The sequence below is a fragment of the Gallus gallus genome, chromosome 1, assembly GCF_016699485.2.
Source record: "Gallus gallus isolate bGalGal1 chromosome 1, bGalGal1.mat.broiler.GRCg7b, whole genome shotgun sequence".
In the NCBI taxonomy this organism is placed as follows: domain Eukaryota; kingdom Metazoa; phylum Chordata; class Aves; order Galliformes; family Phasianidae; genus Gallus; species Gallus gallus.
The window spans coordinates 53,114,849-53,130,500 of NC_052532.1; the positions used below are offsets into that span (position 1 = coordinate 53,114,849).

Below are 15,652 nucleotides of genomic sequence, written 5' to 3' on the forward strand. Positions count from 1 at the left end.
TTAAGTCATTCTCTTATACTTTGTATCAACTGACTTGAGCTGCACAAGGAAAGAGCTATGGCTCTTTTACCTGGAAGATAAATCTTCTTTTGTAGAGAAGACATAAGCATTGTCGTCAATTAAAGAGAGCAAGGAACTGGAAGCATATAGACCTCCACAACTACTAGCCCGTGTATCTTTAAACGAGGAACTACTAGTAAGTTTGCAAACAACACAACTGAAGCAGGCATTACTTTTCTTGCTTAAATTTAATTAAAATGTGGCTCCCACTGTTTAATTTTGCAGCAACAAAACTCCTATATCTATCTATTAAGTTCTGCACATCTGTAATATAGGATGATTGAGACAGTCTCATTGAAATGTGGTGCTGGAGATAGAGAATATTATCTAACAAATCTGCAAAATTGCATGTGTTTCCCTGTGCCATTTCCACTATGGTACACAATGCCTCCATCAGCACTCCATTCAGCAAGCTTTATTCATAGTTAGAAAACAAAGAGCTTGTGGTGGAACATCTCATGCATTTCCCACCATTTCCCTATTTCAGTGCGTGACCTCCTGCCTCTTGTGGGCAGAGCAGAGGACAGAGCAGAGGGGTGAGCAGAGTACTTGGGGCTCAGTCAGAGGAAAATTCTATGCCGTGGTCCTTGTTATCCCAGCACTTCTTTGGGTACAGTTGGCATCAGAGATTCCCCAGTGAAATCTCAAATATGTGAAACAGGAGATGGTACTTGTTCATCCCAGAAAATCTCTCACTGACTTAGAAAGAGTGACCCCTTCAGCAGAGAAAGGGCAGCCTTCCTCTGTGCAATGAATGGACCATTGTGGAGTAATTAAGCAGTGTGAAAAAAAAAAAAACCGAGCATGGGTGATGCCTGCTTTTAAATCATTTGGGTGGATCCTTTATCTTCCTTCCAGAGCATTCACAACTTCCTGTTTTACAGATCTACAGACATATGCACATACACACACTCATACTAAACTGTCTGGAGTCTAATGTACCTTAGAAAGCTCTTAGGTTTTGTCATCTCTACTGAGTTCAGATGTAAGAGTGGGGTATTTGTTTCCATTTGTTCTTCATTTCCCTGAAGGGCCTTTTTTACCAACATTTCCATAGTGCAAAGAGGCTGTCAGTGCTGGCACTGCACCCATTCTGAGGTGCATTTATACTTTCAGGATATTATAAAAGTGTCTCAGTATAAATGAGAATTTGAGCTGTCTCTGCTTCTGACAACACTTAGACTACTAAACTATGATCTCAGCCTCTGCATTAGATTAAACACAGTCCTCTGTTTGCCTTTTGGGCTTTACAAGGCTTCAGCTATTAATTCCAGTAGATGTGGGACTAAGGCAGGGATATGCTGGAAATCTGGACAGTTTTCTTATATAGGGAATACTAATGTCTCTGAGAGCATTTCAGACTTTTAAGGATATAAATTAATCATGGTCCAGACTGCTCTCATCTCCTGTCTCCCTGTGGAGCTGGCTCTTTTGCCATTGGGGCTGATCATCAAGGGCAAAAAGCACATTTTGGTATGTCTACATGGGACCTACCACTGTGATGTCCTGTTGCGGACCTCAGTGTAGCACCACGGTACAACGGCTGATGGACTAAGAGGTGCCCATCATCTGAAAGAAGAGGCCCTGTATGGAGCAACAGCCCTGGCAAGTGGAAAGGAGTGACAAAACAGACAGAGAAGCAGAGAGAAGCCAAGCATATGGGACAAACCCTTTCTATGGGAAAACCCCTGCGACGGGGTGGCATTTAATCTTTCAGGCCTTGCCTGAATGTGGCTGCTCAGTGTAAAATGGGTCCCAATGAGATGCATCCCAGAATGCTGAGGGAATTAGCTGATGTAGTCACCAAACCACTCAACAATATTTGAAAAGTCATGGCAATCAGGTGAAGTCCCTGATGACTGGAAAAGGACATCACACCCATTTTTAAGGGTAAAAAGGATGACCCCAGGAACTACTGACCTGTCAGTCTCACCTCTGTGCTGGGAAAAATTGTGGAGCAGATCCTCCTGGAAGCTATGCTAAGGCATGGAAGACAGGAAGGTGGTACGGGAGAACCAGCATGGCTTCATCAAGGGCAAATCCTGCTTGACCAACATAGTGGCCTTTTATGATAGTATCATTAATGGACAAAGGAAGAGCCACTGTTGTCATCTATCTGGACTTCAGTAAGGTCTTTGACACAGTACTCCACAATTCTTCTTTTGAAATCAGAAAGATATGGATTTGATGGGTTGACTGTTCAAAGGACGAAGAACTGGCTGCCAGATTGATTCCAGACAGTGGTTGCCAGTGGCTCTAAGTCTGGATGGAGATCAGTGATAAGTGATGTCTCCCAGAGGTCCATGCTGGGACCAATACTCCTTAATATCTTCATCAGTGACATTGACAGTGGGATCAAGTGCACTCTCAGCAAGCTTGCTGACGACACCAAGCCATGGGGTGCAGTTGACACACCTGAGGGATGGGATGCCATTCAGAGAGACCTAGAAAGGCTTGAGCAGTGAACCAGGTGAATCTGATGAGGTTCAACAAACCCAAGTGCAAAGTCTTGCACCTGGGTTGAGGCAATATCCACTGCAAATGCAAGCTGAGGGATGAAAGGATTGAGTGCATCTATGCTGAGAAAGACCTGGAGGTGCTGGTGGATGGGAAGGTGGACATGAGCCACCAGTGTGCCCTCACAGCCCAGAAAACCAACCATATCCTGGGCCGCATCAAAAGAATAGTGGTCAGCAGATCAAGGAAGGTGATCCTTGCCCCTCTACTCTGCACTGATGAGGCCTCATCTGGAGTACTGGTCCAGATTTGGAGTCCTCGGTACAGGAGAGACATGGACCTGTTGGAGTGCATCCAGAGAAGGGCCACAGAAATGATCCATGGAATGGAACACCTCTCCCATGAGGACAGGCTGAGAGAGCTGGGGCTGTTCAGCCTGGAGAAAAGAAGGCTGCGAGGTGACCTGCGGGTGGCCTTTCAGTACCTAAAAGGGAGCTACAGGGAAGAAGGGGACAGACTCTTTAGCAGGGTCTGTGGTGATAGAACAAGGGGAAATGACTTCAAGCTTAGAGAGGGGAGATTTAGGTTGGATATGAGAAAAAGGTTTTCTATAGTAAGGGTAATGAGGCCCTGGAACAGGCTGCCCAGAGTTGTTGTTCTTGCCCTGTCCCTGGAGACTTTCAAGGTGAGGTTGGATCAGGCCCTGGGCAACCTGATCTAGCTGTGGTGTCCCTGATCGTTGCAGGGGAGTTGGACTAGATGACCTATAATGGTCCCTTCCAACTCTAAGGCTTCTATGATTCTAAAATCCTGTGTGTCTTACCCAGCTCATCCTGGGTGCTGTGCCTTCATCACTCACAGCTGTAGTGGGGTCATGAATGCTCTGTTTCTTTCACTTGTTCCTTTAAATAGCACTGGCTTTCCCATTGTTTTCAGCTACTCAGTGCTTATACTAAGCTCTGTGCACTGATACCAGGTCGTCTGCCTGTTGAATCACCATCCCACATAGACAAAGATCCAAAAGTGCTCTTTTTTCCCCAAGGGAACTTTGATAAAAAGATGAGTACAACCATAACACAAGAAAACAAATCCTTTTTCATTGGGGAACTGGGGATGAAACTGGTCATCCCAGCATCAGGCACTTGCCTGCTATTCAGTGCTTGTAGATCCCAAGAGACGTGTACTCTGGCTAAAAAAGATCTGCAGCTTCAGGATGCAAGGCTTGATAAGGTCACCTTCCTAATGCAACATCTCCCATTGCAGTGGGTTCACCTACTCCACTGCTACTACCACTGATAAACTGCTCTCTGAAAGAGACATTTGAGTTTTCTGCTCTACAGAGACCATGCTTTGTCACTACACAGTAGCTTTTCAAGGTTCTGGCCTGGTTTGGCCTAATTTCATGACTAATGAGGAGGGACCTATACTTCAGGAAAGGGGGATAGGGGAAGACAGGGAGATGGGCTCCCAGTCAGTGTTATCTTTCCCTCTGAACAGAAAACAGAAACGGAATAACAAAGTCTTCTGGGAGCTGTAGTTCACCTCTCCTCTTCAGAGACAGGTGCCCAGAACTGTCGACAACACATGGAACATTAACTCTTTAACTGCCAGTATACTACATGATGTTATGATGTGGGATACCGATAACAGAAATCATAAAACCACAGCAGCTGTACGTCACTAGGAGGTGGATATTTTCTTGTCTCTCAAAGACTATTCACTCATGGGAGCTGGTGATTCCTCACAGTTTTTCTACCAGCAGAATATCCAGGAAGGTCATGACAGTAGCTGCTGATCCTGGTTGCTGGTGTAGGACATATCAGTAGGTTGTAGGTTGCCTTCCAGCTTCTCGCCTTCCAGGAATTTTGTGTCAGAAAATATCAGAAAATAATAGGCTCTGTGTGGTCCCTGCCTTTTAAAATTCAACTCTTGATTTAACTGGGGGACTCTCAGAAAATGTCTTTTTTGCTTTAAAATTCTTCAAATTTCTGCAAAGATGCAAGAGGAAGGGAAACATGGTAAAAATTGATTGGGAAGGTTTAGGTTCCTAGAAGAAAAAAAAAAAAATGAAAAATATATTGAGCATATAGTTCTCCCAAGATTCACGGCATGTGCCACAAGGCATAGGACAACATGTGCTATGTATTTAACAGTGAGCAACATTTGGGAGATAATTTTATATCATTGGCATGCTAATTTGTAATCTAATTGGAGATGGGTGTGTAATCACATGTAAGCTTTTAGGAGTGTACTTAAGACAAAACACCAAAGTCCCAAATGGCCATTTCCCTCACCAACACATTCTGCAGAGATAATGCACTGGCACAAAGAAATAAGTAGTCTAGACCCTGGCAAGCTGCAGTCACGCATTAATCAATTCAACACCTCCAATAAATGTTTACAAATGGAGAAATGATTCCTATGCGGGTGAAGATAATATCTCCTTACTCCTCACCTGTCTGTCCCCCTCCTCTATTTTAAGCTGGAAATAACAAAGACCAAAGAAGTTATGGTGTGCTTATTTATTTATTCTCAGTTGCCTCCCTCTCAGCTCCTGCTGCTGACCAGCTGCTTGGAGGCCTGCTTCTCCCACTGGGGCTTACTGATCTCCCAGATGAATAATGTCCCCCTTCACCTCCCCAGCAGCTGGCACCCATCCGACATGCAGGCAGGATGCTGACAGTTATTGGGAAAACATTTGGCCTGCAGACAGCTGCCAGAAAGCAAAAGTCACTCTGAGCAGACAGGGGTGGGGAGCATCTCCGAGACTAAACTGTTCCCTGGCCCCCTTCACATTTACAGTAATTCTTTCCAATAAGAAGCGTGTTGCCAGGGCCTAGAGCATTCATTAATTAGTTAATCCTGGACTGAACACAGGAATGATTAAGAACTGTTGTAGATTGTTTCAGTCTTGATCAGCTATTTTTTCCAATTCTGCCTTAATTTGTCTCCTTTCTGCATGGGTTTTTACTATGGCTTTATCCAGGGAAGGACAAATGGAGATGTTAAGGGCAAAGTCATGCTGCATCTGCACAGTACTAGTCAAGTTGGAGCCTCATTAACAATCTGTTGCTTGGACAGAGTGCAGCTTCAGCAAGCTCTTGGATGGCAGCAAGTTGGAGGGTGGGAAACCCTCATGGGCTAGTGAACCACTAGGCACTAGTGATGAAGTATCCTAATGGCTCACTGGGCATTAGTAGCTAATGAGACACTATTCACATCTGGAGTACTGTGTCCAGCTGTGAGCACCCTCCAGTCTAAAAAAGACACTGATGGACTAGAGTGATGTGGACTGAAAGGTCATAAAGATGATTGGTCAGATACTGGAATAAGTGCTCAGGGATCTTCATCCTTGGGAATATTCAAAATTTGCCCAGACAAGACCTCGATCAACCTCATGTGACTTTAAATGTTGTCCTTCAGTGAGCAGGGTATTGGACTAGATGATCTCCAGAGATCCTCTCTGACCTAAATTGTGCTTTAGCTTGAATCTGTGCTGTTGGAAAGTACCTGGATCTCCTTCTGTGAAAGCTTTGGATCACAAGTGTTTTTAAGGCAAGCTGCTGCTGACAAGTGTGACTATTATTTCCCTGAGACGTCAACAGGATCTACATGCTTTTCTTTGTCACGGTCAATCAGTATTCAAGTAAAACATGTAACAGATTTCAGAGATTGCAACAGTAAAGGTTGGAGAGTGTATGGCATGACTTCATTATTTATAATAATATTATTATAAACGTGATTTTTAATTTATAATTAACTATTGGTCTGTTGCTGAGTAGTGAATCAGAGCCTCTTCCAAGGTATCCTCATCTGTATAAAGAGTTACTGGTCCTACTGCAACCATGATTCCTGTTTCTTTTTCTACACTGATCTCTCCCACATCCCATGGCTTTCTCCAAGACATTTCTTGATCACATTGTCCCAAAAGCCTCCATGTTCCTCTCCTTCAGCCCAGTAGAGTTGGGCCTTTCTCTATTCTGTGTTACCTTCTTGTTCCTCAAGAACCAACTCTGCCTAATCTTACATTCATTCTTTCTTCGAATAACCACAGCAAGCTTGACTTCTTTCTGTGGAAAATGACGTCATGAGGTTAAGACTGAAAGAGATTTTTATATTAACAAATTACCCATTGCACCATAACAACCAATATAACATTAACATGTAAGTAGGTGAAAATGTTGTAGATTTCTTATGACTTTTCAGTAACTTAATACCATTAACACACAGGTAAAGCAAAAATAAATAAATAAATGAAACACTTGTTCCTACTTATAAATGCCATTTCGATTAGCTCTCAGATACCTGAGGCACTGCATATTTGGAGGGATTACTGCTCTTCTCACGTAGTTGCAGTCACTTAGCGTTTGGACTTGTGCCACCACAGCTTGCCTGAAGGCTCCATTAATTCCCAATAATGTAAAACTTGTTGTATCATATTGCATAATTAGACACTTTTCTTCCTCTCCATGGCATGCCAAGCTGATAGGAAAGCCGTAGAAGAGAACTTAGTCAAAAATGAATTCATTAGTAGGAAGTGTCAGCAAATTGAGAGAAGTCTCTTTGAATAATGGAGAAGTGGCAGACCCTGAAATAAGGGTGTTCTTCATCAGTGTTCAAGGAAGATCTTTTCCTTTTGATATGAAGTACCTTTTAAGACAGGTTCTCTACAAGAGAGAGCAGGAGAGTCCGTCCTTCTTCCAGAGCATAGGCAAAAGTTGCCCTGAATGGTGCATGGTGCTGAGGTATCTGAGTTGCCTGCAGATGATTGTTCACAGTTGGAGATGGAAGGGATTCTTAAAGGGTATTTTGACAACATCATCTATTCTTGTATGTTCTTTCTTCATGCCCATGAAGCTCTTTGTGCTTCAGAAAGAATAGTTGAAGGGACAGGAAACAAGCTGGATTCCTGTCTATAATCAGAAATAAGAAATCTCTTTAAGGCACGAAGTCTCCCAGCAGGATTTGCTGTCATCATCTCTATCCACTCACGGTGGCTGGAGACTTGTTTTCTGCAGAGAAATGTTAGTGTTCAGAGCTGATTCTCCTCTTATTGTTCAAGAAGTTAGACCCAGTCATTAGAATATCAACTGCTGCTCCTGAGATGTTCAACATTCATAGTCATCATCAGTGATCTCTTAAATTATGTTCCCTCGCTTATGATGGCACCATTACCAAGACAGATAATGCTGTCACAGATTTAAGAGTACATGAGTTCAACCTAAGAAATTATATTCTGTGGTCAGATCTCTTCCTTTAAAGCATTAGGTATTTTGGATCCAGGCTTTATACTTGGATTGGTCTCTGAAGTATAATTTTACCACTAAGAAAGAAAGAAAACTTCAAAGTACATTGGAATGAGTTTTATAGAGAGTTTGTTAAGTGAAATTAGCATCTCACACAGCTGCATCAGAGTCCAGGCTCAGGATTGGCAGCACCAGCAACTTCCCTCCCAGACACTCATCGTCATCTAAAGTGACTAACTTTGACAATTGCTGTCTGGTTTCAATTACCAGAAGGAGAGGCAAGTTGAGTGGCTGCCATGGTCTGTGGCTAGCTTCTGGGACAAGGAGGCAATCGTTGTAAAGGGAGAAAGAGTCATTGACACCTCTAAGAATTGCTTCTCCCAAGGGGTGGCCAATCCTGTTGTGCACTGCTGACAGGCTTGTGCCATCTGTGGCTGTGCCATCCATCAAAGCCTCCAGTCACATTAATTGAAAGGATTTCTCCTTTCTATTCCAGAGGAAAATGAAATCTCAGTAGTTATTTCATAGATTCACCAAGCTTGAAGATGGCCTCTAAAATCATCCAGTCCAACTGTCCACCTATCACCAATATTTCCCACTAAACCATGTCCCTTAGTACAACATCTGAATGTTTCTCGAACACCTTCTGGGACAGTGACTCTACCACCTCCCTGGGCAGCCTGATCCATCACCTGACTCTCTTGGAAAAGTATTTCCCAGCATTCAACCTGAGTCTCCCTTGGCACAACTTGAGGCCATTCCCTCTAGTCCTATTGCTGGTTACATGGGAGAAGAGGCCAACTTCCACCTCACTAAAGGTTCCACCTTCAGGTCATTGTAGAGAGCAATCAAGTCACCCCTGTGCCTCCTCCAGACTGAACAATCTCAGCTCCCTCAGCCGCTCCTCATAAGGCCTGTGCTCTAGACCCCTCACAGCTTCATTGCCTTTTTCTGAGCACGCTTCAGGGCCTAAATGTCTTTTTTGTAGTGAGGGACCCAAAATTGAACACAGTACTTGAGTTGCAGCCTCACCAGTGCTGAGTACAGAGGGATGATCTCTTCCCTGCTCCTGCTGGCAACACTATTTCTGATACAAGCCAAGATACCATTGGCCCTCTTGGCCACCTGGGGACACTGCTGGTTCATGGTCAACCAAGCATCAGTCAATACCCAAAGGTCCATTTCATCTACACGGTCTTCCAGCCACTCTGCCCCAAGCCTGTAGCATTGCCTGGGGTTATTGTGGCTAAAGTGCAGGTCCTGACACTTGGACTTGAGGAACTTCATCCTACTGGCTTCAGCTCAGGTACTCAGCCTGTCCAGATCCCTCCATAGGGCCTTCCTATCCCCAGGCAGATTGGCACTTTCTGCCAACTTGGTGTCATCTGCAAACTTAGTGAGGGTGCACTCAATGCCATCATCCAGGTCATCAGTAAAGATAATTCCAACCTGAAATTGATGTTTTTCCAGTCTCCCAATTGATTGACTGATTGATTTTAAGAAAGGATTCTTGCATCTTTTCACCATTCTGGGAGTATGTTACATGTATTTTAGTGGTCTTTATTTCCTGGAAAGTGCTAGGAGCCAAAGTGCAAATGAAAAGTGAGCCTTTGAGACCTGAGAAAGGGCTTCTGTAAAAGAGTTGTGGCTGAAGGTAGTTCTAGATTTGTCCTGGAAGCTTCATCCATCTGGTTGTTATTCTAGGGAAGATTCATGACTTCAACCAGGGGTCTGCCCTGCAACCCAAGAGGGACTGGCACCAAACCAATTTTAAGAGCATGGCTCACTAGCAGCATGTTTTAAATGTGTTCTATTTTAGTTAAATTAACCTATGCCATCTCCCTGTTATGCTTGAAGCCCACTGGTCTCCCTTGTATTTTTCCATTTCTGTAAGCTGTCTTTAGCAGGGATCTAGATGTAATTCTGTTTGGGACTATCTATGGTCATCTGAACGCTGGCTGTACAGATCTAGCGAAGACAAAGGGCTCATGTTCCTGCCATTGCTCTTCTAGACCTGATGGGCTGGGGTGCTTAGGACCTCAGCACAGGAGGTGATACTGAGTTTGGCTCTCCCAGTGATTTTGGCAGCAGTGTTTCAAATGTGGGACTTCTGCCTAACCTGTCTTTCTGCCAAGGTTCTGAACTTTCTGTTGAGTGAGATGCAATGGGGTTGGTTTGAACTAGCAAAGAAAACAGCTATACTATTGGTTGTTCAAAATCCAAGACTTGTTATATTAAAGATCCAAGAGTGAGGAGTAGCTTGCAAAAGTAATCTACAGAAAAGCATGAATCCTCGTGTGAAGAAATTAAGCCCTTTTTTCTGCATCTCACTTGTACTCCCATTACTCGGTTTTCACACTGCCACTCCTATCGTGATTATTTTCCTTTTACTACCTGCTATCCTTTCTAGCCCCCCATCTCACATTTTGCTACTGGTTTCGGCTTCCACTTTACAGACATCTACGGGCTCCTGGCTCTCAGGCTGATGTTTATTCGCAGCTAGTCCCAGGCCCTGCACTCCTCTGCCTTGTTCTCAGTATCCATGGGAACATCGTCATTGTCTCATAGTGCAAAAGAGAGATTCAGCATCCACCTTCACTTTAGAGATTCACTCCTCATCTGCTATGTGAAAGACTGCCCTGCCTTTCTACATGATGCAGAGCTTGAGAATGGGCTTTTCTACTTCTATTCTGTATTCTTGTGTCCATCTTCTAAGCAGAAAAACCCTTCCTTTGCCAGGATCTGAAAAGACAAGAGCTTTTTTCTAAGCTTTTGGCTGGCAGAACTAAAGCTGCTAAAGGCAGCTTCCCAGCCACTGTGTTCTCCCCTCAGCGGGTGACACTTCCTTGCAGGCTTCCTTCCCATCATGGCACCGTGTGCACAGTCTGGAATGCCGGGGATATGTTCAAAGGCAAAACCAGGTTGGATATTAAGAAAACCTCCTCCAAAAGAGTGGCGATGCATTGAAACAGGCTGCCTAGGGAGGTGATGGAGTCACTGTCCCTGGAGGTATTCAAGATCCCTGTGAATGTGGCACTGACGGACATAGTGGGCATGGTGGGGATGGGCTGATGGTTGGACTAGAAGATCTTAGAGGTTTTTTCCAACCTTAACCATTTCATGATCCCTCTAGGGAAAGCAGAGCAGCAGCCTTGACCACTACATGTGTGGCTAATAATAGTTATTCCCTGAGTCAAGTCTGGGGAAGAGACCTGAGCCCCAACCAGGACTGGTTCCTTCTTCATCTGCTCTGTAAGCCAAATGAAGGAGGAATGTGCCCGAAGCTCCCGACATAGGCACTACAACTCTTTTAGCAGCTTGATGGAGACATTGAGTCTAGTTCATAGGAAGCTGATGAATCCCTCCTGAGGACCTGTGCCTGCCTCCAGGCTGCTTTCTACATGGCAAGTCCAGAAGAATGGAGCAGCCAAAGCTTTCCAAGATTTGGATTTGCTTGCTGTTTCTCAGCAGGGAGTCAATGCTTGCCTCAACCCCATTGACACCAGGGAGGTCCATAAATCAGCTGCACAGTGATAGCACAGCCCTCCTGATGCTCATTATGCATCTTGCTGCTGGAGGAAAGTACCACCTTTGGTGCCAAGTACATTAGGGAACATGCCGGGGTTTAAAATACTCCACAGGAGGGAATCGCAACATTTCCAAAAGTTGGCCTCTTGCATCACAAAAGCAGAGCATGCTCCTTGCCATGCCTAGAGCAAGAACAAAAGCCCAAGGCCAACAAACAAAATGAACAGCTCTAAAACAACAAAGCTGCTCTGAGTTCTGTATACAGAGTTTGTTGCCACAGTCTGGCCCAGACTTACCATCTCCGCTTTTCCTGCCAAAATGATGGAAATATAAATAGGGACCATAAACCCAAAGTATTTCCAGCTCATATATCCAAAGGATTGAAATTATAGTCTCTTAGCAAGGAAAATGTTCGAGGGTAGTGAGGTAATGGGACCTGGTTAAAGAGCTCATTTCTCTGAAAAACTTTAATACAGAATGGAATTTTTTCCAATGTCCTTGATGCAACCTTTGTTAAAGTATAAAATAATCCCCCATTTCAGAGGAAAAGACCCTTCTATGCCTTCAAGAATGAACTGCTGAGCTCCATTTTGGAAACTGTTTCTTTCCAGTTGCTGTTTCCAGAGATTTCTGAACAGCTCCAAAGGCACAGCATCAACAAGGAATGAGATCTGACTGTTTGCAAGCAAATCTGAGTCCTCTTGGCTTACCTAGAAAGGGCCTCACGTTTCTGTTGATTTGCGGAGAGCTGCTGCTGTTGACCCATAGGAGTCCCAGCTCCAGACTTGCTAAATAATATCCTGGAAGTCCACGCCGTGAATCACAGTGCTGGATTCTGCTCTGGACTCCGCTCATTTGATTAATTACATTACCATGCCTGCGCTTTATTTATTGACTCACAGCCATAAGAGCCTGGGATGTGCTGCGTATGTAGTGAACTGATTAAAGGGGGAATGTATGTTAATGCATGGATGTGTACAATAGCTTTTTGAAATCCCTCATGATCTTCCCACCCACTGGGCATTGCTTCAATATTGAGTTCAATCGTCAGGAAACAAATTTGCTCCCTCATCTGCGTAGCACATTGCAATGAGCTTGCCAAATATGGCCAAGCTTTTTGAAAGAAAAGAGAATCCCCCCACCAGTGAATTTATGACCCCTGGCTCCCACGTGTGCCTTGTTCCTGTGCATGCCTCAGCGACATGGAAACTGCAGCAGATCTGTTTGACCTCTTCCTACACTCTCATATTTGCAGCTATGTTGGATTTTTGCTTTTTTTTTTTCATTAATACTAGGGTTGTTTTTGGTTTTTTTTAATTTGTTTTGTTACTTTCTAACACAAGCAATACATGAGGAGAGGCCCAAAGATGACAATATACATTAATGAAAATTAAAGAAGAAAAATGGAGAAGAATCAGGGAGAGGGTGGAAGTGTTGCTGAGTGTGGAAAGTAGTGTTATTCCTCTGCTCTCTCTCAGGTCCTTCAAGCCTGACTTTGTCTTGATCAGACAGCACGCCTACAGCATGGCATTAGGAGAGGACTTCCGCAGCCTCATCATTGGTCTCCAGTACGGTGGCATCCACGCAGTCAACTCCCTCTACTCTATCTACAACTTCTGCAGCAAACCATGGGTGGTAAGTGATGATTCAGCTCTGCTAGATGTCAGCACTAGTAGAAGGCCGAAGTAGATATCTGATGCCAATAGAGCAGTGTAGTAGAAATGCTGAGTCATGGCCTGAGCTAGTGATAGAGCACCTGGTGGGAAGGCAGGGCCAACCCAGGGGAGCTCAGGTGCAAGCGATGCACCTGTGTGACCTGTGTGAAGGGGTGGAGCCGGGATCCACCCCTCCCCAGACCTCATTTAAGGGTAGGCAGTGGCAGTCCCTACCTAATGGAGGTCTTTCAAAGGTGTGTGCTTTTTCTGCTTTTGTTTCTGTGGCTGCTGCATTTGGGCTTGTTCTCTTTTGCAGCAGACTAGGATTGTGCCACCCTGCTACTATTGCTGTACTTTCCTTCTCATCGCAGGATTACAAGCACTAAACTCAGTTTCTGGGAGTCCTTCATAGGATTGGGATTCTCTAGTGCTAAAACCACCATGGGAATTTAGTGGGGGTTGCTTGAAAGAACATCAGCACTACTCATTCATAATACCTTGATGTTACTTGGGGCTTATTTCCTCACCTTGGGTAAGGCATGTTTTACCTCTACCCAGACTCTTTGTGTCACAGTTGTACAGTGTTATCTAGGTTTCTTGTAGGACAGAATAGTTGTATAATAATAAATAATAACACTGGGAATATCAGCAAAATGTATTTTGTGCTTTATTCCTCCATTCTCTGAATGATGCTTTCTTGAAAGGCAAGAGAGGTATAGATGCTATCTTTGACAAGCAGGTCTAGCTAAAAAGGGAATTGAAAATGATAAAGGCCTTGGGAAGATGCAGAAAGGGGAAAGTGTGCAGGTTCTCTCAATGGTTTCAGGAGGAAATGGAAGTCTATCATAGAGTGTTTTTTCTTTAAGCCTGAAAGACTGTGCCCTGGAAACACCTTGATCTGAATCAGTTCCTGGGAAGCACAGTACTGTTTTAATATTCAAGACCAGGCTGGATGAGGCTTTAAGTAAGCTGGTCTAGAGAGAGGTGTCCCTGCCTATAGCAGGGGGTTTGGAACTAGGTGATCTTAAAGGCCCTTTCAACCGAAACCATTCTATAATGATATTGTATGTTGTGAGCCTCCTTCACCTGTCATTTAAATTTTGTCAAGTTCACCTGGAAATCTCAAGAAAACATTAAAAATATATATATAGCATTGGTATATCTTGGCCCTGAAGTTTGCAATAATTCCCCAGATCTGTTTTATAACCAACTCAAAGTCATCAAGAACTGAAGGAGCAGGAGAGCTTGAGGAGTAAGCTCAATTAGACTGGCTATCATGGCACCTGCAGGAAAGAATCAGATACTGGTGCATTTCTTCAGTGCATGTCTGGGTCTTCCAAGCAGTTTCATTCTGAAGAACCCTCCCTGATCTCTGCTACTCCCAGAATGGGAATTTCCCCTGCATTGTTCTAGGTCTGAGGCAGGCAGATACAAGCTATGTGGATGTGGTAAGGAGATGGTTCTTTCCAGTGTACTCCCCCATAGAAAACTTTCAGATGTTTGTAGGGATTTCTCCTATTCATTGAACAAATATAGTTTGGGATGGGACTTAGTTAACTCTTGCTGTAAACATTATCTTCCTCTTTACTTAAGACATTTTGGTTGTTGTTTTCTTGGAATAAGAAGTCTATTAGTCTTCAGACCCGTGGTTTAAGTCTAGGTGTGGTCTGTAGTAAATCAGACTTTTCTTTCATAGTGTCGAGTTTAAGTCAATTTCTATTGAGTTTAACTCAATTTCTATCAAAAAGGTTTTATTGCAAGTCCTCTCAATTTTCAACCTTTTTGCAATATTTGGAGTTTTCATTCAGACAAAGGTAGGGTCCTGACTCTTCCAAAAATGTTGCAGTGCAGTAATGTACTGGGTAACCCAGGTCCTCATGTCCAGAGGAAAAAAAAAATAATTATAGATCATTAAGGTTGGAGAAGACATCTGAGATGATTTAGTCCAACTGTCAGCCCATCCCCACCATGCCCACTAACCATGTCCCTCAGTGCCACATCAACACAGTTATTGAACACCTCCAGGGATGGTGACTCCACCACTTCCCTTTTACATCTCACTTTTCCATCACTGTACAAGTAGATGGTGCATGTTTGCCCTCAGTCCCCATGTGAATCATAAGGGTTGTTGGGAATGGAAAGGAGAGGAGGAGAGGGATCAGCAGTAGGTTCAATACAACGTGTTTTCTACAGTTAGTCTGACTCACTGTGAGCATGCTGACCCTGGTGACTAGACAAAAAACCTGTGCACATTTGCTGAGAAGACAGTCATGTGGCCTATTCCATCTCATTTGTGGTTGGAGTCTGTCAGGTATCAGTCAACAGTTTTCAACTCATTCTTTGTAATTACGTTCCCTATGGTGTACAGGGGCCTCAAGATGTGACAGGCCTATTTTTAAGAGTCTAAAATAAAAGAAAACAAACTCAGCACACTGCAAAAAAGAAAAACTAAAAATAAAAACATGTAGTGCTGGCAAGGCAGTGTGGGATAAATTGGCTCTGCCAGTAACTCAGGTCTAAATATGCTGGGTCTGGTTGTGCTGTGCCATGCTTTTCTCACTGGGAATACAGCTGGCTCAGACAACCCTCCCAGAGAAGTCAGAGAAACCACTTCCATACACTTAGGTTTATAGAATGCCTCCTTTCTCCACTGCCCCTGTGCGCACATCACCCTCAAAGACAAATGCTTGTAATGCTCTACAGTAA

The 15,652-nt window shown here is 43.9% G+C and overlaps 1 protein-coding gene across 1 annotated transcript in view; it reads left to right on the top strand.

Moving 5' to 3' along the window:
* Nucleotides 1–15,652, top strand: part of SYN3 (synapsin III) — a 204,811-nt gene that overhangs the window by 46,757 nt on the left and 142,402 nt on the right. The window contains exon 5 of the mRNA XM_003640389.6: nt 12,770–12,926. Within this exon, the coding sequence (XP_003640437.1) occupies nt 12,770–12,926 (157 nt within the window). The remainder of the gene's footprint in view (nt 1–12,769; nt 12,927–15,652) is intronic.